Source organism: Artibeus jamaicensis, unplaced genomic scaffold (genome assembly GCF_021234435.1).
Source record: "Artibeus jamaicensis isolate MK-2021 breed Jamaican fruit bat unplaced genomic scaffold, CSHL_Jam_final contig_387, whole genome shotgun sequence".
NCBI lineage: Eukaryota > Metazoa > Chordata > Mammalia > Chiroptera > Phyllostomidae > Artibeus > Artibeus jamaicensis.
In genome coordinates, this window is record NW_026521812.1 from 13,453,612 (window position 1) to 13,474,650 (window position 21,039).

The 21,039-nt window shown below is 36.5% G+C and overlaps 1 protein-coding gene and 1 pseudogene across 1 annotated transcript in view; both read left to right on the forward strand.

Annotated features, from left to right (window-relative positions):
* TBC1D32 (TBC1 domain family member 32) overlaps positions 1 to 21,039 on the forward strand; it is a 181,602-nt gene that overhangs the window by 57,477 nt on the left and 103,086 nt on the right. Inside the window, exons 19-22 of the mRNA XM_037139635.2 lie at positions 2,459 to 2,597; positions 6,622 to 6,709; positions 8,617 to 8,735; positions 16,019 to 16,135. Of these exons, the coding sequence (XP_036995530.2) occupies positions 2,459 to 2,597; positions 6,622 to 6,709; positions 8,617 to 8,735; positions 16,019 to 16,135 (463 nt within the window). The remainder of the gene's footprint in view (positions 1 to 2,458; positions 2,598 to 6,621; positions 6,710 to 8,616; positions 8,736 to 16,018; positions 16,136 to 21,039) is intronic.
* On the forward strand, positions 9,502 to 11,159 carry LOC119045011 (40S ribosomal protein SA-like; annotated as a pseudogene).

Here is a 21,039-nt window from a genome sequence, read left to right on the forward strand (position 1 = left end):
CTTATGTCCTGACTTGTGAACCAATTAATAGACCAGAAGTCAAGCAGATCAAAACACCGAATAACATACACTTCCTAAAAATTGGATCTCAAGACGGATTTGCCCTTCTGTCACAGTCAGTAGTGGACAGGCTTGGGGTTCCCTGGGAGGCCACGCTTGCAAAGACCCAACTTAACTACATAGTAGAACAGAGCAGAATGTGTGCTTCCTACAGGTAACTGGGTCACAAAGAGGAGGTGGACAGGGAGAGAGGCACTGAGCCGAGCATGCTTAGGTCAGCCTCCAGCTCTCGAACCCCTTCCTCCATCGGGAGGTGGGGGGGGCGAGTGATTAATGGAGAAAGGCAAGCAGAGCTAAGCAGGGGACTGTGCTCCATGTGGAAGCTTGATGCCAGAGCTCAAGCTTGATGCGAGGCTCTCCCAATATCTGATATCAGTGTCTTCAAACCAAAAGATGTAATAGAGTTTTTAATAATAGACAAAATGTTGATTATTTTTGCCATCAAAATGAAATTACCTCTTAGAAAGATTCGAGTGTCTTTTGCTTTTTTGTTTCCTGTATTGTTAGTATGAGAGGGGCATTGTGTCTTCGTTCGTAGGTTGGTAGAGCCGTCTGGGCCAGTTAATTAGGCTAGTCTGATGTCAACACACAGCACCAGTCCTCCTCCCCAGCCTCATCTGCTCTGTTAAACGGTGGTTTTTCTAGGTGTAAAAGTTTTTATAGATAATTATTTCTCATTGGTGTTTAATGCTATTACTCCATTGTCTTCTAGAATAAGTAGCTAGTGATAAATGTGTCAGTATTATTGCCATGTAATTACTCTATTATCTTCTGGAATAAGTAGTAATTGATAAATTTGTTTGTGCAATTGCTTTTCTGTTATACATCATATCTTTTCTCTCTTATGACTTACAATTTCTTCTTTGGATGTTTGCAGTTTTTTCGTTAAGTTAATCCTCCTTAGTACTTCGAATGCTCTATTGATCTAAAGACTGGTGTCTTTCCTCAAGTGTAGAAAATTCTCATTTACTTTTCAAATACTCTTTCTATCTTCTTCTCTTAGAGCTTTTATTTGATGTGTATTGAGACCTTTTCAGTCCATGTTCTGTGTCTCTTCTTTTTTCTAAAACATTTCTTATCTACCTACAGTTCAGTTCAGTAATTCATTCCTTGACCATGGCCTAGAGTTTATCCTATCTGCTTTTTACATGGCCATGTTTTTTTTGTTTATCCTGAAGATTTTTAATGTTTTTTTAAGAAATCTAACTTTATATTTCACTTCTGCATATATAAAACATATATTTATAGTTTATGTATATAGTTATATATGTTTAAATATGCAAATTAATTACACATTAATTTTAATTTCAATTAAATATATATTGTTTTATTAGTCTTTCTAGTCTTGAGCCTTTTACTGATCTTGTGCCTCATATATAACTTGTTTAGTGCTTTATGTTCTATTGGAACCACATGTGGCTTCCATTGCCTGCATTTGCCTCAAAACTAACTTCACTTCTTTATGCTTCTGTTCTCTTTGTCCATGGTGATAATTATTTCGTACTGAACATGGTTGTGATTTGACCATTGCTGTGTTATTATCACAGAAGGATATACATCAAAACATGTACTAATTTTTTTTATCAGAAATGGATTTCAGATCTTTCTGAAAATCAGTTCCAATAGACTCTGAAACTTCCTAGGAGGAGAATGGAAAGGCACACTTTTTACATACTTAGTTTTACTGTACATATAGACATTGGATTTGGACCTATTTTAATATATATAATTTCTCTGTAGACAACTAGAAATATCTAGTAGAGAGTATGTTTTCTCTTACTTCTGGTACTTTAGCATGAAATTCTCATATCCCCTTCCGTATTTCCAAATTTCTAGCTTTGACTCTCCTGTTCACTGTGTGTCTTATGACTGTCTCAGTTTTTTTTTTTTTTGAGAATGTTACTAGCCTTCCTTTTAGAAGTGTTCTGAGAAAAAAAGTCATTCCCAAAAGTGTAATTAAAAACCTGTGAAGATAAAGGTAATACGCCTGATAAGCTTTGGAAAGTCAAAAGACAGATACTGTATAACTGTATAATAAAAAGAAAATAAGTTGCAAAATAATGGAGAGCTTGGGCTAGGGAACCCAGAACAACAGAACTATGGTAGGAAGATAGGATGAATTTAATGTGCATAAGAGAACCTACATATAATAAAAACGCTGACATGCAGTGAACATTTGATTTAGTCAGTGAAGGAAAATTATTGGGATTGAAGATGTAAGAATAAAAGAATTCGGTATTAAGGAAACTGCTTTCTATCATATTTTAAACATTTATTGAGTATTTTGTTACCATTGCATACTCTATAAATATAATTACCAACAGTATTAAGCTAATACATTTTCTTTTTCAGTTTGAGTATAATAAATAAATTTATATCTTCTCTTTATCTGTCTCAGTATGGCTTGGGAAGAGAATTTATTAGATGGTTTACTCAATTTTGCTGCCACTCCTAAAGGACTACTACTTCTTCAAAGAACAGATGCCATCAATGAATGTGTGACATTTATGTTCAACCGGCATGCAAAAAAATTACAGGTATGAATTGCCATCTGCCACAGGCAGAAGGATTTTTTTTTTTTGTTTAAAAGCCATTAAGAACACCATCCTGTCTTCTGTGCGTGAAGGGGTTATCAAACCTGAGTTAAATAGAAAGCTGTACGGCGTTGTAAGGTTTAACTTGATATTTTTTAAGGAAAGCGTTAGCGAGTTGATGTGGAATCCATGGCTAAGTCTACCAGATGACGAACATCCAGATGCAATTAAAAAATTCAGTTAATTATCCAGGTGCTTTATAAATGTGATATCAAACATCTAAATATACTAAAGCTGGCTGGAACTCACTAGAAAAACCATTTGGGGTTAAATGTAGTTGTCGGTGAGAGTGTCGGGCTCACATTTTGAAAGAAACAAATATTAGTAGAGGGATTTTATTATTGGTATCGTTAAAATTTACAGTAGAATGTAGCATTTTCTCAGATAGTGGTCATAGAGGCATATTCAGCTTTTTGCTGTCAAAGTGAATATCCAAGACTTCTGAGGTTTTTAGGGTCACAGGTATGCTTTTCTCTGTTTCTGGAAGCTGTTTTTTTGTTATTAGGTTGCCTGATTATAAGTATCATTGTATTTGTTCTTTTTTAGTCACCAATTCCAATTTCCTTTTAGTCACCAATTCCAATTCACTTTTGTTTAAGCCTCTAAAAAACAAAACAAATAATTAACTTTTTAGGGTTGTTTTTTGCCTCTGAAGAATAAGTAGTTCCTGAGGGAGGGTCCTGATAATCTCCTTATAAATAAAACATATGGACATTTGTTCATGGGTTTATAATATTAGCTTTGTTACATGCAGGTAAGTTTTAATTTGTCCAAGTGGACGTGAAATATAGAGAATTTTAGTTATTTACATGTCGCATTTCATGGCATGACATATGCATCTGTCCATGCAAGATTTCTCTCTTGATTAGTTATATTCTGCTGTCATTTCTAATTGACAGTTCCATTTCATTGTGCCTGCATTCTCCTACCCCAGGCTTCCATTCCAATTAGTATGTGTAATATGTATACTTGTGCAATATTGTCTTAGTCCATTTGGGCTGCTGTTACAAAATACCGCAGACTGGGTGGCTTATAAATAGCAGAAGTTCATTGCTCACAGTTCCAGAGGCTAAAAGTCCAGTGTCTGCATGGCAGCATGGCCAGGTGAAGGCCCTCTTCTGGTTCACAGACTTACTGCATCTTCATGTGGCAGGAGCTAGGGAACTCCCTGCCATCTTCTCCCTAAGAGCACTGACCCTATTCATGAGGACAGGCCACCTTCAAAACCTAATCACCTCATAAACGCCCCACTTACTACCATTACTTTGGGGGTTAGGATTTTAACATGAATTTTGAGGTGACATTCAAACTATATCAGACATAGAAGTTTTTTTGGCCTTTTAAAGTTTACATAAATGAAATTGTGTTTCTTTTTTTTTTTTGAGAAGAAACATATTTTTATTCAATCAAAAAAATTCCATTAAAACAAAACTGTTGTTTTTAAGAGATACTTATGCATTCTTAGTGTAAAATAATTTATTAAAGCAGGTAGTGGAGAATGTCTTTTTTTAAAAAACTATTTTATTGTTGTTCAAGTACAGTTGTCCGCATTTACCCCCCACCACTCCCCCGCACCCCAGCCATCCCCACCTCCTTCCCCTGCTTCCACCCCCCTTGGTTTTGTCTGTGTGTCCTTTATAGTTGTTTCTGAAACCCCCACCTTCTTCCCCCATTAAGAATAATCTGACAGTAACCAGAGAGGAGGTGGGAGGAAATTGTGTTGTTTCAATTTGAATTTCTCTGTTGGTGAGTTAGAATCTGTGTACTAGTTAACCATTTGAGTTTTCATTTTGTTTGTATATTTTTTTAAATATTTGAGCAATTCCAAGGTGTTTTCTTTATCATTCAGATACATGAAACCATGAAGACAGCTTTTACTCTTGTGATAATGCACCTGTGACTAGGTGTCATTTTTTACACTTATAAATTTTAGGACTATCTTTTTTAAAAATATTTTTTAATTTAATTATTGTTCAAGTACAGTTTTCTGTCTTTTACTCCCATCCCAGCCCAAACCCCCCAGTGCTCCCCACCTCCCTCCCATTTCCACCTCCCTTAGTTGTTGTCCATGTGTCCTTTATACTAGTTCCTGTAAATCCTTCCCCTTTCCCCCCTGAAATTCCCTCCCCTCTCCCCTCTGGTCACTGTCCCCCTGTTCTCTATTTCAGTGTGTTTGTTTTTATTTTGCTTGCTTGTTTGTTTTGTTGTTTAGCTTCCTGTTAAAGGTGAGATCATATGGTATTTGTCTTTTACCGCCCGGCTTATTTCACTCAGCATAATGCTTTCCAGTTCCGTCCATGCTGTTGCAAAGGGTAGGAGCTCCTTCTTTCTTTCTGCTGCATAGAATTCCATTGTGTATATGTACCATAATTTTTTGATCCATTCATTTACTGCTGGGCACCTAGGTTGCTTCCAGCTCTTGGCTATTGTAAATTGTGCTGCTATGAACATTGGGGTGCATAGGTTCTTTTGGATTCGTGTTTTAGGGTTCTTAGGATATAATCCTAGCAGTGGAATAGCTAGGTCAAAAGGCTGGTCCATTTCTTGTCTTCCTTCATACCACCCTGGTGGGTAAAATAGAAATAGAAGATATTGTTTCCTAGACCTCAGAAACTTATAATCTTGTAAGTTATTATAATACTTTAGTGGTACTTTATGCTATTCACAACATTTTGTTAAAATTCAGATATTTGCTTACCATGTAAGAAAGCAGTTAGGCCATATGCTTAATTTTGCTGAAGAGAAAGTAGAGACCCAGGTTGGTTAAATGATGTGCTTATGCTCTAGTAACTGACGGAGTAAGATTAGCACTTAGATTTGCATTTTATGGTGTCCCCCAGATCTGAATCTTGTTCAGCAAAGCATCTCTGACTCCTCTGTATTTTCTTTTTCTGCCCTTACCTCTCCAGTACTTATTGTGAATCTGGGAAGTTCCAAGGCCACTTATGTCTGAATCAGCAGGGTCAATGAGGGGAGTTGAGTAAGATGTTTTTGCAGTTATTCTGGAGGAAAGCAAGTGTGAGAGAATACTCATTTATCTTGTTTACCTCTTTGTTATCTAATTGAAGAACTAATGGATGGTAAATTAAGGAAAATAGAAATTATGAGTAATAAAATGAAAGAAGGAGGGCAAATGAAAAAAACTTAGCAGAAATGAACACATTAACCTATTTCTTTCCTATGGCCCTTCAATTTCTCTCTCTTTTTTTCTTTGTCCTTAAAACTGACTGTACAGTTTACATTTTAAATTTTTGATTAAAACAGATTCTATCAATGATATGTTGAAAAAATATAAGTTAGAAATGGTAGCCAATCTGATTTTAGCCAAAGTCTGAGAAGGACTTTGTTATTTCCTTATTCTGATTTCTGCTAAGAGAGATACTCAATTCTGTACTTTTTACCATGAATATATGTGTAATCTCTTTGTGAAATATCAAATTATTTGAGGTATTCTATTCTTAAGATGAAGAATTCATCTTCATAAACATTCTTAAGATGTTTAATTACTCTTAAGTAATCAAACAGCTTTAAAAAACCGGCAGCCAATACACATTCATTAATGAAGAAATTTATAATTGAAGAGCCAACCTGAAGAAGTAAACAGTAAGATAATAGAATTTAGAGTTGGAAGGAATCTACTTGACATCTGGTCAAAGTCCCTTATTTTGTGTATGAAGAGACTTAGGCTCAAAGAGAAAAGTGATTTGTTCAGGGTTGAAAAGTTACTTAGTTCCCATGCTGGGACCAGAACCTAGGTCTGAAATAAAATTGTCAAAAATAGTACATTAGTGTTAACTCATTAATTGTTATAGTTTCTGACTTTGTTTTTGCCTTTCTTGTTATCTTTCCTTGAAATGATGTCCAGTGTTCTAATTTTAAAAGTCAGTAACTCTCCATGTAAATGTAAGTAAAACATTAGCATGCTGTGTTTCACTGTCTCACTGTTGTTCCTTATTCATGTTTTTAGATTAGCAGGCATAAAAAGTTCGACTGTGGGGTTTTGGTTACACAAGTAGCCTCAACAGCAGCAGGTGCGATAGCTCTGCAAAGGTCAGGTAAGTTTTTCCTTTCACTGAAAATTATACTTATTTAAATGAAATGAGCAATCCAATGAAAAATTTAATTGGCATGGTCAAGTATCAGGATATTACTCTAAATAACTTGGGAGTTATTTTTCCCAAGTTACACCTTAGGTAAGAGTAGGTTACGGGGCTTCCTATTTATCTCTTGTTGTCTGTGAAATCCCACTGGGAATCTTCTTTGCCTGTGAATTATATCTAATCAGAATAATGGCACATAATGAACTAAACTGAGAAGTACTTGATGCTTTAAGAAATTGCTCTCATCTTATAAATTGAAAGGGTATCATCCTCTCTCTCTTGGTACAGTTGCATCTAAAATTTCTTAATGCTCATTTTTAATGGCTTGTGTATGCACCAAAATTTACAATCAATAGTTTTTACATGTATCATTTTCTTATTCCCTTTCTTCTCTTCCTTTCTTGAAAGCTTCCCTCTCGCCACTTAACTTTTTACCATTGTCTTTGCAGTTTGCAGTCAGCATGTGTCATTCACTGTGGATTAGATTTCTAAGTAGTTCAACTGCTGGGAATTTAAGATATCATATCTTAAGATTGTCTGATCCCTGAACTGGAGACAAGATGTAATCTCTAATAGAGATGCTATGATTATAATTTTCCTGTGTTAGAGTGGGTGAATAATAACATAAGTGATCACTATTGAGTCTCCTTTTAAATAAAAGTATTTTCTGGTAGCATGTTTTGAATATTTTTGGCTGAACTGATTTGGGCTACTTGTATTATGGAACTATGTTTTCTGGCAGAAATTGTGCTAAGCTGAACCACTTTTTTTAAAACTTAGAATCCAATCTAGTTTATTCAGTAGTCAGGGCACATGGATGAAAGCATTTGGATTTATCTCAGATTTCCCTGTTGGTCAAGTTATTAAACTTCTGAACCTCATAATACCAAACTTTTCATGAGAAAGTTAGATGCAATTTTTCATAGGGCAGAGGAAGAAAGATTAACACCCTTTGAGTTCTTAGATATGATAGACACCGTGTGGTGTCTTAGGTATGATGTTAGGAACTCTGCAGATAAGATCCTATTTATACATCATAGCAACCCTGGAATTGTGGAAGCACAATTTTAGTTTTCAAGTGGGGGAATTGCTGCTCTGAGAAGTGTAAGGAGTTTTCTAAAGACATGCACCAATGAACCGTCAGGTTTACAGTTTGAACCCCGATAGTCTCAATTTTAGAGCATTTTCTTCTTTTTGTATCTAGAGGATGCTTTCTCCTCAGATATTTTTATTATAAAATTAATGATTTGATTATTAGATGTTCTGTTTTACATGTTTTCATATGATATGATTCTTCATACAGGCACATAATAATCTCGCTTAATAATCACTTTCATTTAGATATATGAGTCGTTTAGACTCATAAGAATTTAAAGATAGTACGGAGCCAAACGTTACGTGAAATGGAGAACTATTATAATGGAATTACAAAAAACACTTACAATAAGGGAACCTACACTATTCAGATGCCTACCCTGCCCCTTAATACCTCCTTCCACACACACACACACACCCCACTTTCAGTCCGCCTTTCATTGCTGGCTTATTTAGAGAGTAAAGTATAAGCCTTCTTTTTTTTCAAAAAACATGCTCAGAGAAGTTATTGTCTGGAGGATAAAATCTGGGACTCAGAATTCACCTCAAAGGAAAATAATCTTTCAAAATTTTATCAGTACACAGTATTATGATAGTGAGGTATAAAAGTATATTAACAATAGGAAATATAATTTCTACCAAGTTTGGAGGTAATTATGTGTCTTTGGTCAGTCTGGACCAGTTTTGTCTGAGGGATAATTGTATCTTTCCTACATAATCTGAAGAAATAGTATACTATAAATATGATACAAAATAATCTTTTTTAGGGTTTGTTAATGCACTTGTAACTGAATTGTGGGCCAATCTGGAGTGTGGAAGAGATGATGTTAGAGTGACCCATCCCAGAGCTACCCCAGTGGATCCTGTTGACCAAAGCTGTCAAAAGGTAAGGAATGATTTGGTTCATCTAATAATGTACCGGCTTTAAGTGTCTGTGTTAGAAATTAATTTATCCAGACTTTATTCAGTTACAGCCAGCAGACTTTTCTAATGTTTTTATTTCCTCTTTTTTTTCCATTTCCAAATTTTAAAAATTCACAATAAATTTAATGAATGGTAGAAATACTAGGGTTCTCTGGGAGTCATGTTTGGAAGGATGTTATTTTTACATAATATTTTATTATAAATTTTCTTTTTAAATAAAGAGTAATAGTCACCAAGACATGTCATAGAATAAGCAAACATGCAAAAAAACCTGAAAAAAAAAACAAACCAATCAAAATAAAACAAGTGAGGAAGCTTTTGGCCTTTGAGCTCAAATATAATAGAAAAATTTTAGGAGTATTTGAAGAAGGTATAGGCAGAGAGAGGATGCCATCATTCAGAGTAATGTGGCAAAACAAAGAAACTCTTAAGCACCCATACAATGTTCTGTTATAATTCAGTGGCTTTTACATACTTAACATGTTCTCCAAATTTTACTTAAAAGAAATGATGATTCCTGACTTTGACTTTATGGTAGCCTGGAGAATTTTCATTCAAGTGGTATCACAAAATTAAAACACAGACTAGAGGCATGCTTTCTGTAATTGTAAACTAGTTTCCTCCTGGGAAAAACACAAACTCAGGAAAAATAACTTAAAAATAAGTTAAAATCAATTGTTTTTTTGTGAATAACAAAAATAGACAGAAATGGAGGGGAGTCAATACGGATGAAAAGAATGATACTGCTTGACATTCTAGATGTAACAGATATTTGCTCAAGGGCGAGCATTGGTGCTCTACTGAAAATCCCCATAGGTATTAAAGAACATTAAGGGGATATTATGATTGGCTTTATGCCATGAATTCAACCACTAACAAAACTGGCAGACTTCTTAAGAACTGTGCTTACTGTCCTGGATGGCTGGCTTAGTTGTTTGGAGCTTTATCCCATACATCAAAAAGGTTGTGGGTTCCATTTCTGCTCAGAGCATATACCTAGGTTGTGGGTTAAATACCCAGTCGGGGTCCATATAAGAGGCAACTGATCGATGTTTCTTTTTCACATTGATGTTCCCCTCTCTCTTTCTCTCTCTCTCAAATCAAGAAATGTATCTGTGGGTGAGAATTAAAAAAATACACTTACCGCCCTGGCTGTATGGTTAGGTGGATTGAGCGCTGGCCTGGGAACCAAAGGGTTGCTGGTTTGATTCCCAGTCAGGACACATGCCTGGGTTGTGGGCCAGGTCCCCAGTTGGGGTACAAGAGGCAACCACACATTGATGTTTCTCTTCCTCACTTTTTCCCTGCCTTCCCCTCAGTCTAAAAATAAGTAAATAAAATCTTAAAAAATGAATACTTACCAAAATTAACCTAATAGAAAATAGAAAATCTAAATAGCTATGTATTGGTTAAAGAAATTTAATTCATTATAAAAAACCTTGGCACAAAGAAAGGCACAAAGAGCCTTTCTGCTCTCCCCAGAGAGGGAAGCATATGGCATCGTTCTTGGTTCCCACATAACTGAAGTGGAAACTGTCACAGTGTCCGGAGACCTTGATGTCCTGCAAATGAAGCAGGGGGATCTCTTCAAATTCCTCCCAGCAGGAACCCACTTCGGTGGCACTGACACTGACTTCCAAGTCAAGTGGAACGGCACACCTGCTGAAGGAAAAGTGGCGGCATCTGCACCAAAAATCTGAAGAGGACCTGCGAGGAGCTTCTGCCTACAGCTTGTGCAGTTGTTGCCACTGAAAACCCTGCTGCCGTCTGTGTCACCTCCTGCAGGGAGCTGCGCTGAAGCTTGCTGCTGCCACTGCAGTCACCCCCATCACCGGCACTTCACTCCTGGAACCCTCACTACCCAGACCTGGGCAGCCTTCTGGGAGCCGAGACTTCTGGGAGTTACTGATCCCAGGGCTGACCACCGGCCTCTCACAGAGACGTCTTATGTCATCCTGACCACCGTTGCTCTGTGTCACACAGGCTTTCCTCTGCGCTTTGTGGACATTGTCAACCCTGGCAACCACAGGGGTGCTGCTCAGTGGGTCTGATGTGGTGCATGCTGGCCCCTGGAAGTACTACACATGTGTGGCACCATCTCTCATGAACACCTATGGGAGGTCCTGTGTGATCTCTACTTCGACGGAGATCCTGAAGAGATTGAGAAGAAAGAGCAGGCCGCTGCTGAAAAGGCCGTGACTAAGGAAGAATTTCAGGGTGCATAGTCTACCCTGGCTCCCGAGTTCACTGCTGCCCAGCTTGAGGTTGCTTACTGGTCTGCAGGTGCAAGTGCCCTCTGTGCCTATTCTGCAGTTTCCTACTGAAGCCTGGAGCTCTCAGCCTGGCACCGAAGATGAGTCTGCAGCCTGTGCAGGCCACTGAGTGAGTAGCAACAACCACTGAGTGGTCTTAAGCTGTTCTTCCACAAATGCTTAGACTGGGCATCATCACTAGCCATTACAGAGATGCAAACTAAAACCACAATGAGATATCACTTCATACTTGTCAGAATGGCCATCATTAACAAATCAACTTACAACAAGTGCTGGTAAGGTTGTGGAGAAAAAGGAACCCTAGTGCACTTTGGTGGGAATGCAGACTGGTGCAGCTGCTATGGAAAACAGTATGAATTTTCTCAAAAAATTAAAAATGGAATTGCCTTGTGATGCAGCAATCCTACTTCTGGGACTATACACTAAGAATCTTGAATCACCAATTCAGAAGATCCTGTGCACCCCAGTGCTCATAGCAACATTGTTTACAATAGCCAAGTACTAGAAACAGCCTAAGTGCTCATCAGTAAATGAATGGACCAAAAAACTATGGTCCATTAACATAATGGAATACTATGCAGCAGAAAGATAAAAGGAGCATGAATGGAACTAGAGAGCATTATGTCAAGTGAAATAAGCCAGGTGATTAAAGACAAATACCATATGATCTCATCTATAAGAGGAACCTAGTAAAAAAACAAACAAATAAGCAAAATAGAACCAGAGACTTGGAAATAAAGAACAAATTGATAGTGACCAGAGAGGAGGTGAGGTGGGATGATGGGAAAGGAGAGGAAGGGTAGAGCAGAGGAACATGAATAGAGGATTCATTGGCACTGACAATGGGGGGATTGAATGTGGGAGGGTGGGGGACAGGGTAGGGCTGAGCAATGGGGGAAAGGCAGGACGGCTGTAACTGAACAATGCTAAATGAAAATAAAAAGGAAAACATAATGGAAATATGGAAGTAAGGTTGATGGAAAATAAAATTTCTAAAGAATAGAAAAGAAAAAACCCTTCCTACAAAGAAAACCAGATAGTTCTTCACCAGTGCATTCTATGAAACTTTTATAGGAGGAAGAGCACCAATCTCTCACACACACACACACACACACACACACACACACACACACACACTCACTTTCAGAAAACAGAGGTAGTCTACGGCCATCCCACCCTGAAAGCGCCCGATCTCGTCAGAAAACAGAGGTAGAGGACTCAGTTTCTAACTTATGTTATGCCAGCATAACCCCGACATGGAAACCAGACAAATGTTTCCAAAAAATAAACTGACTAATATTTTTGATGAATATAGACTTAAAGTATTTAATGAACTATCAAATTATATCTAACAATATGTAAAAGGACCATTTAATATAATCAAGTGGGGTTTATCCTAAACCTGCAAAGTTGGGTTAACATTCTAAAATGAAACTTTCACCATATTGACAGAATAAAGAGAAAATTTATACAATGATTTCAACAGATATGGAAACAGCATTTGAGAAAACTTAATACCCATTTATAAATCTCATCAGATTTAATCATCATTTGATAAGTGTCTTTGAAAAACATACATCTTCAACATTTAATGGTGAAATAATGAATATAAAATTTGTTTACTCTTAGCACTTTTCAATATTGTATTAGATCTTTGTGCAACGAGGCAAGAAAAAATAGAAAGGATATAGATTGGAAAGATGCATAAAATATATTTGAAAATAGTTTGATTTTCTCATCCAAAACAAACAAAAATTTGCCTTTGAATCACTTTCTGATTACTTCATTAAACACTTTAAAAAATACATGTCTGATATGATAACTGATACTAAGTTATTCTTAGAACTTCCAAACTCTGATTTGTTTTTTTTCCTCCCAGTTTTGTCTATCTTTAAAACCATTTTCCTTCATAACATTCTATTTAATATGTACAATGTAATTCCCATTACTTTCTGAAAACACTATGTCAGTTCCCTCTTTTTCTGAAATGATGAAGATCGAGCTAATTAACATAGTACCTCTACCTACTTGCCTGCTACCTCTGCAGGGCTCTCTCTCACTTCTCCCAGCTTTGCTTTACAGTGTCACCCCCTAATATCCTCCCACTTCATCGTGTAACAGCATCAGGCAGTTAAGGTGCTGTTTTGGGTCATCTCATAGGGTACTTGCCCTGTACTGCACTGTGAGTCCTTGAGGGCAGAGACCATTGTTTCATTCATATTATTACTCTTAGCATCTGGCACAATTGCTGATAATAAGTTGGCATTAAAATATTTTGAATGACTAAATTAGTGAATGGATTATCATTATCAACCTGATGGTTTTGAATTCATAAGAAAAATTTCTTGGCTTTAGGTTTAATTTTATGCTGTAGTCTTAAAATACATAAAACATTTGACCTTCTACTACTTGTCATTACAACACAGAATCCCATTCTTCAAAACATCAGTGAAACAGAATTATGTTTTGTGCTAAGATAAACTTCAGTATAATTAACATCTTTGGTTATGTTTGTGGGGACCAGTGATTGCATTGTAAACATTTTCCTGAGTTCTGGGAGTGCTCAGCACATCACTATTTCGCAGTGTGCCAGTGTCTATCACAAATGCTTCCTGGGAGAGAAACGGATTTCTTTCTGCTAGAAACAAGCTGCTGAAATCTTAAGTTTCTTTCAAGTATTGTTTAAGTTCAAATACAATTACTGAATTGTTTTCACCTAGGGTTCTACATAATTATAGAGTAGTGTTATGATTCTATTTAGAGTACCAGCAGTTATGATTCTACTTTCTGGTCCACATTGTTTTATTTCTTAGGTACAGGAAGCTACATAAATACCAAAGGAATTTTCTTGTATAAATCATATAAAAGCCCTCAATATCATATTGATATGTGTGATTTGTAAAGATCATATATTTTTATGGATAGTGTAAGTTGTCGAAAAGGACATTTAGTAAGTGTTTTTATAATCTGGTTATAATAGATGGGAAAGATGTTTTAAGCATAAATTAATAAGTAGACAGTATCTACTTATTACTGGATTAATATTAAGGACATTCATGAAGTATTTATATATTCAAATTGTAAAGCATTTAAAGCTTATATTTTACGACAAATTAGATTAATATACAACTATTATGACACCTGTTTCAGCCATCTTTTCTAGTCAACACCCTGGTGATTAGTGAATTTTTACAGTGTTTCTCTGTATGGCTATGACTCTGTAGTTTTGCTATAGTTCATTTTATATGTAATTAATGGGTATATTATTCAAACATCCTTTCCTTCACATCTGTTTTTTTCCCTCCTCTATAGTGCATATTTTTAGCATGGTGTTATCTTTAAGTAGGCATTAATTAAATGGCTTCTATGCAATTAAATTTATTTATTTTACTTTATGCTAATGTTATTGCTATCCAAATAAATATTCATTTTAAACCATAAGTATGTTATTTTCTTCTTAGAACTGGTTATAAATTTCCTCTTCATTTTATGGAATATTTGTGGGGAAAAGGAAAGCTTTTAAATATTTTGATGTGAGCTCATTTTTCATCCTGTAGCAGCAACATTTGTTAAAAACCAGTGTGCGTGAATTAATCACTGTTAAGTAACGTTGCTTTTGGTATATTAAGGGAAAGATTATGAAATGAGCTATACCTTCCAGGTTTTCAAACATGGCATATGGAGCAAGGGTGATACTGTTAAATAATATCTGACGATTTTATAGTGATTTTTACTGAGTAATCTTAGCCTGGAAATAAGAAAATACAGATTAGTTTTATGACCAGCTTTCTGATTGTGTGTCTTTGGCCAGGTCTCTTCAGTTTTCTGGTTTTTAAGTTTTCTCATTTATTAAATGAGAGATTGAATGAATTCTTCTTTTTAATTTTCTCAATGTTCCGACTCTAGTGAAAATTCTCAATTTGATTCTTAAATTTTCTGAATCTAGTAAAAAATTTTAAAAACAACAAACAGGAAATTTAATAGTTATAAACAAGTACAATTAACACAAAAAAAACCCTTAACATGTATGTATTGGCAAAATGCAGGGCTTCTACACATGGATAGAGTTAATTGGAAAGGCTTCTAGAACGAAACTGTTGTGAAAGCTTATGAAGAGGGATAATGAGTGTGTGGGAGGAAGGAGGAGGGTGTTTGTAGACAAGAGAAGTTTGTGTGGCCGTCACTTGAAGAAGACCACAGGCATGTTTGATTGAAGCAGTGACTTCATGCTGAGGATTAATGGGAAATGAGGCTTTTGAGCCTGTGAAGAGAAGAAAGGTTCAATTAAAAAAGCACCTTGAAAGTCATGTTAGGGAGTTAGTTTTGATGTTTAGCGATGGGCAACCACTGCATGTTTTTGTACAGGAAATGTGCCTGAGAAAAGTATTCAGGTTGTCTTTAAGACAAAGTGAGACTGGGAGCTTAAAAACTTCATGGATGGATAACTTGAAAAGATTGCACCAGAAAATGAGCTGCTTTTGATAGGAAAAGCCTTAGCTTTTAAAAATTAATTATAATGAAATTAGTTGGATTTCCAGTGAATGTGGTTAAAGGATAAAGATGACTTTGTGACACAAGTAAAGAATATATGAAATTTGTCATCTTGCTCCAAAGTCCCTGCTTCACTGATATTTTCTCATACATCAGATGTAACAAATGCAAAGAATGAAAAAGATGAATCTTTTTTCTCAGAATGAAACTTTTCAAGAGATACATGATATTTTAAAGTATTTTCCAATTCTCAACCAATTACAATAGTTATTATGCATTGTTAACATATATTATTTTTCATGTTGATTAACTATTTTGTACTTATTATATGTATATTTCACATTTATGTGGATTAATTAGGCTTATTTAAAAAATTCATCCTTATAGTCAGACTGCTATAAAACTTTACATTAATGATTCTTCTGTGGGTGTGGTTAAAAAAACGAACTATTTAAGTGACTGTTCCTTCTCCCTCCCCTAGTCTTTTCTAGCATTGGTGAACTTCTTATCCTTTCCTGCTATTTATGAGCTGGTAGGCAATCAAGATCTTCCTAATAAAGCAGAGTATTCTCTTCGTGAAGTTCCCACATGTATTATTGTAAGTAATTTTCTTTTAATTTTTATCTTTTACATATAATATTTTTGGAACTTTGTAGTAAAAATGCAATTTGACAGAAAAAAAAGGAACACTATTTAATGGCACTTAAAGACTGATTTGTTTACACATGTATTATCAAGTTGTGAATTATTTGTGAATGGAACCTTTGCTCCAGGCCTCTGAAGAGTTGCAATGCCTACTGGTATGAGTACAAGATTAATACTCCCCAACAAGGAAAGAGATTTGGCAAATAAAATATGTGTATGAATGAATTTTAGATGACTTATTATGTAACGAGTCACATCAGTGTTGCTCCTTTATTGGGTGGGATAATTAGGAATAAATTGTATTCAAGGAGTGCAATATATTTCTTCTTGTATTTTAATGAACTACATATTAATTGCCCCTTGAGGGCAGTATATACATATTTGTTTCCTTTGAGATTTATTTCACAATCATACTCCCAGGATGGTGACTTGTTTTAGTTACCTAGAGATATTTAGTTCCTCATCTTTGGGTAAGTTTATGAATTGACACACATAAATATGTATATATGCATAAATAAAGAATTATTTGATTAATACTGAGATTCCATTATTAATACTTATTTTTTGTTTGGCTGGCCACTTGGCCAGTGTGTTGGTTTTTTTAACATAGTTTTGCTCTCTTGAATATTTTTAATTCTTGTTAACTCTAAACATTTTAATTTTTTAAAACTTTCTCTACTATGGGAAATTTTTGATATTTTGCCTGAGTAAAATATAAAGATAGGGACTTCTATCACTCCACTTTTATTTTATATTCTCCATTCCTTGAAGTGTTCCAGTTTTAACTTGTGCTTATTTGTATCATGATACTTCTAGTAGTTTTATAATTAGCCATTCATGTACCCCATTGTCACTCTCTCTGGGATTGTGTGGTACTGGTGGTTTTCTTCCAGCTTCTCTGGTCTCTCCCACATGGTCTCCTTTGTGGACTTTTCTTCCCTTCTGTCTGGTGTCCTCCAGGCTGATTCCATCCAGTTCCTTGGCTTCAGTTGTACACTGACAGCTCTCTGACCTGCACCACTCACGTGACTGCCAGATCTAGGCCCAGAAGATGATGGATATCTGGGAAACTTATCTGGATAAGCTTCTTTCTTTCTCTGAAGTCTGGAAGGTATATAACCTTGCTTTTTGGTGAGATTGCAGCTCCTCATTCTTTAGGGCTTATTCTAGCTTCACTCCTTCTGTGAAGTCTTTTCAGCCCTTCCTCTTTGGCCACTGTTCTGGTGGGGTCCTCTTAGTGTACTCTCCTACAGAGCACCACACCCATGAATAAAGCATATGTCACACTGTTTTATACTATTTTTGTATTGTCTCTCTTAATAGACCAGAAGATCCATGAGGAGAGGAACTGTATCTTATTTGTCTTTCGCCCTGAATGCCTAAAAAGTGTGATTTTTTTCTTTTTTTGCTGCTACGAGCATGGTAGGTTCTTACTAACATCACTGTTTAATTATTTGTCATTAGCTAGGCCTAGACTCTTAGTGACTGGGGTCCTTCTTAGGTTTTATTCAAAAGGATTTAACTCGGACTTCCGCCAAGATGGAGGCATAGGTGGAAACACTTTGCATCCTCGCACAACCACACCTAAAAACAGTAAAGTTTTAACAATAATAAACGCAACCAAACCACACAGAAAATTGACAATATGGAGTCCAAAAATAATGAAAAGCTCAGCTAAACCAGCGAGAGGGGCGAAGCCAGCATCAGAGCGGATCGGGCAGGGAAGATCCCCCGACCTGGGAGGTGCACACGCAGCCGAGGACACTGATCCCAGGTGCAGGCGAGCTACGGGCGGACACAGGGAAGAGGCGGTGCTGGCTGTCTGCCATTGAGCATTTGCACGCAGATAAACCAGTGAAGAGGAGAGCATTGAGACCACGTGGCCCAGGGCTCAGGGCTTGCACATTTGCGCTCAGATAAACAGGCAGGGGGCGAGCAATGAGGCGGACTGGGCGAAGGAAGAGGACAGCCATTGCTCCCTCTCTGAACCCGCACCCACATATAGCTTCACAAACCTGCGACCTGGGTGGCCCCGCCCTGGTGAACGCCTAAGGTGCCTCTCCTCATACGTAACAGGCACAAACAGATCAAAACATGGCTCAAGAACAACTCAGAGCCCCAGAGCCAATAAATTTAAGTGATGAGGAAATAGCCAAACTATCAGATGCACAGTTCAAAACACTGGTGATCAGGATGCTCACAGAACTGATTGATTTTAGTCACAAATTAGAGGAACATATGAAGTCTAAACTAATTGAAATGAATGGTATTGCACAGGAAACCAATAGTAATGGAAAGGAAACTGGGACTCAAATCAAGGGAGTAGACCAGAAGGAAGGAAAAAATGACCAAACAAAAATATGAAGAAACAAGAATTCAAAAAAATGAGGACAGGCTTAAGAACCTCCAGGACATCTTCAAATGCTCCAACATCCGAATTATAGGGGTACCAGAAGGGGAAGAGGAACAGTCACGAGTGGAAACCTTATTTGAACAAATAATAAAAGAGAACTTCCCCATTCTGGCAAAGGAAATAGACTTCCAGGAAATCCAGGAAGCTCAGAGAGTCTCAAAGAAGTTGGACCCAAGAAGGAACACACCAAGGCACATCATAATTACATTAGCCAAGATTAAAATGAAGGAGAGAATCGTAGAAGCAGCAAGAGATAGGGGACAGTCACCTACAAAGGAGTTCCCATCAGACTGTCAGCGGATTTCTCAAAAGAGACCTTACAGGCAAGAAGGGAATGGAAAGAAGTATTCCAAGTCATGAAATCCAAAGGCCTACAACCAAGATTACTCTATCCAGCAAAACTTTCATTTAGAATGGAAGGACAGATAAGGTGCTTCTCAGATAAGATCAAATTCAAGGAGTTCATCATCACCAAGTCCTTATTATATGAAATGTTAAAGGGACTTACCTAAGAAAAAGAAGATAAAAAAGATAAACAGTGAAAGAACAGCAAACTCACAGTTACCAACAACCACACCTAAAACAAAAGCAAATTAAGAGGACAGCTAGATCAGTAGTGAACCATAGAAATGAAGAACATGTGGAGGGTTAGCAACAGAGGAGTGGGAGATGGAGAAGGGGGGAGAAGGTACAGAAAATAAGTAGTATAGACAGTAGATAGAAAAAAGATAGGGGGGAGGGTAAGAATAGTAGGGGAAATACAGAATTAAAGAACTTGAGACAGGTGTTCATGAACTAAAGGGAAGGAATAGTGGGGGAGGGGTATGCAGGGTGGAGGGGAACGGAGGGGGGGAATAGAACAAGTGTAATGGCATAATCAATAAAATAAAAAAAATATTTTAAAAAAAGGATTTAACTCAGTAACTTTTTATTTTCTTTGGAAGTCCCATGATGGCAAGGACCCTAGGAAGTAATAGTGAAGTATGGAGTGTGTGAGTGTGTCTGTGTGTGTATGTGTGAATGTGTCTCTCTGTGTGTGCACACATATTTGTGAATGTGTGTGCTTTCTTTATTTTGTGGGTATTTTCAAACTTACTGGGTTGGCCAAAAAGTCCATTTAGTTTTTTTCCTATAAAATAAAAGACACATTTTTTATTGATTTGGATATTTTGAGTATGTCAGCTATCTCCCACGTGGCATAACTTTGATTGTTCTTAATTAATGACTGTATTTGATTGCCATTAACTTCAACTGGTCTACCTGACTCTGGACCATCATCCAGTGAGAAATCAGCAGCATAAAACTTCACAAACCACTTTTGACACGTTCGATCAATCCCAGCATCTTCTCCATACACTGTACAAATCTTTTTGTGCATTTCAGTTGTGGTTTTATCTGTCGGCATAATACACCAAAAATGTTGGGTATTTTCTTTCATCATTAATATTAAAATGCCTATATGCTAAGTCAAATAAGCCAGGAGGTGAAAGACAAATACCATATAATCTCACCTATAAGTGGAACCTAATCAACAAAACAAACAAGCAAGCAAAAATATAGTCAGAGACATTGAAATAAGAACAAACTGATAGTAACCAGAGGGGAGGACAGAGGGGGATAATGGGGGAAAGAAGGGGAAGGGTCACCAAGGAACATGTATAAAGGACACATGGACCAAGCCAAAGAGGGGTAGGGTTGAGGGTGGGAGGTGGGAGAGAATGGTTGGGGGAGAATGGAGACAACTGTCTTGAACAATAATAAAAAAATGACTATATAAAAATTCACCAATTTTGATAAGTTTTAAAAAAAATTCATGCTTGTAGCTGTCACAATTCAAGCTAACAAAACTGTTTCAATTGAAGTTAAAGACAACTAAGAGGCTGCTAGAGCCATCTTATGGAAAAAACCTAACTAATTTTTTGGCCAACACAATATATTAAAAAATGGTATAATGAACTCCCATATACTAACCAGTAAACTTCAGCTTTTATCAATATTCTGACCATGTTCTTCCATATATTTCCCCACCGTTTTCCAGTTTTCTCTCCTTTATGCCTTTCTGCTTTCTTTCTTTCTTTTTCTTCCTTTCTCTTTTTTAAATGGAGATTTATAAAGCACATTTTGAGTATAATGTCAATATATCTGTAAATATTTATCTCTGACTGATAAGGACTTTTTTGGGTTTCATTTTGGTTTGAATTACCATCTCACAAACCTTTATTATATATGAAAGATTATGTAGCTGTAACCCATTAGTATTATTTAATATGTTGTTGATGTAGAAGTTTCCTTTGTTGTCTCAAAGATACCCTTTCCTTACACTTGGCCAGGTCAAAACCCAAACAAAGTCCACACATTGCATTCAGTCATTACGTCTTTCATGTCTCTTTTATTCTAAAACAGTTCTTGGTCTCTTTTGTTTTTTATGTCGTTGATTTATTGGA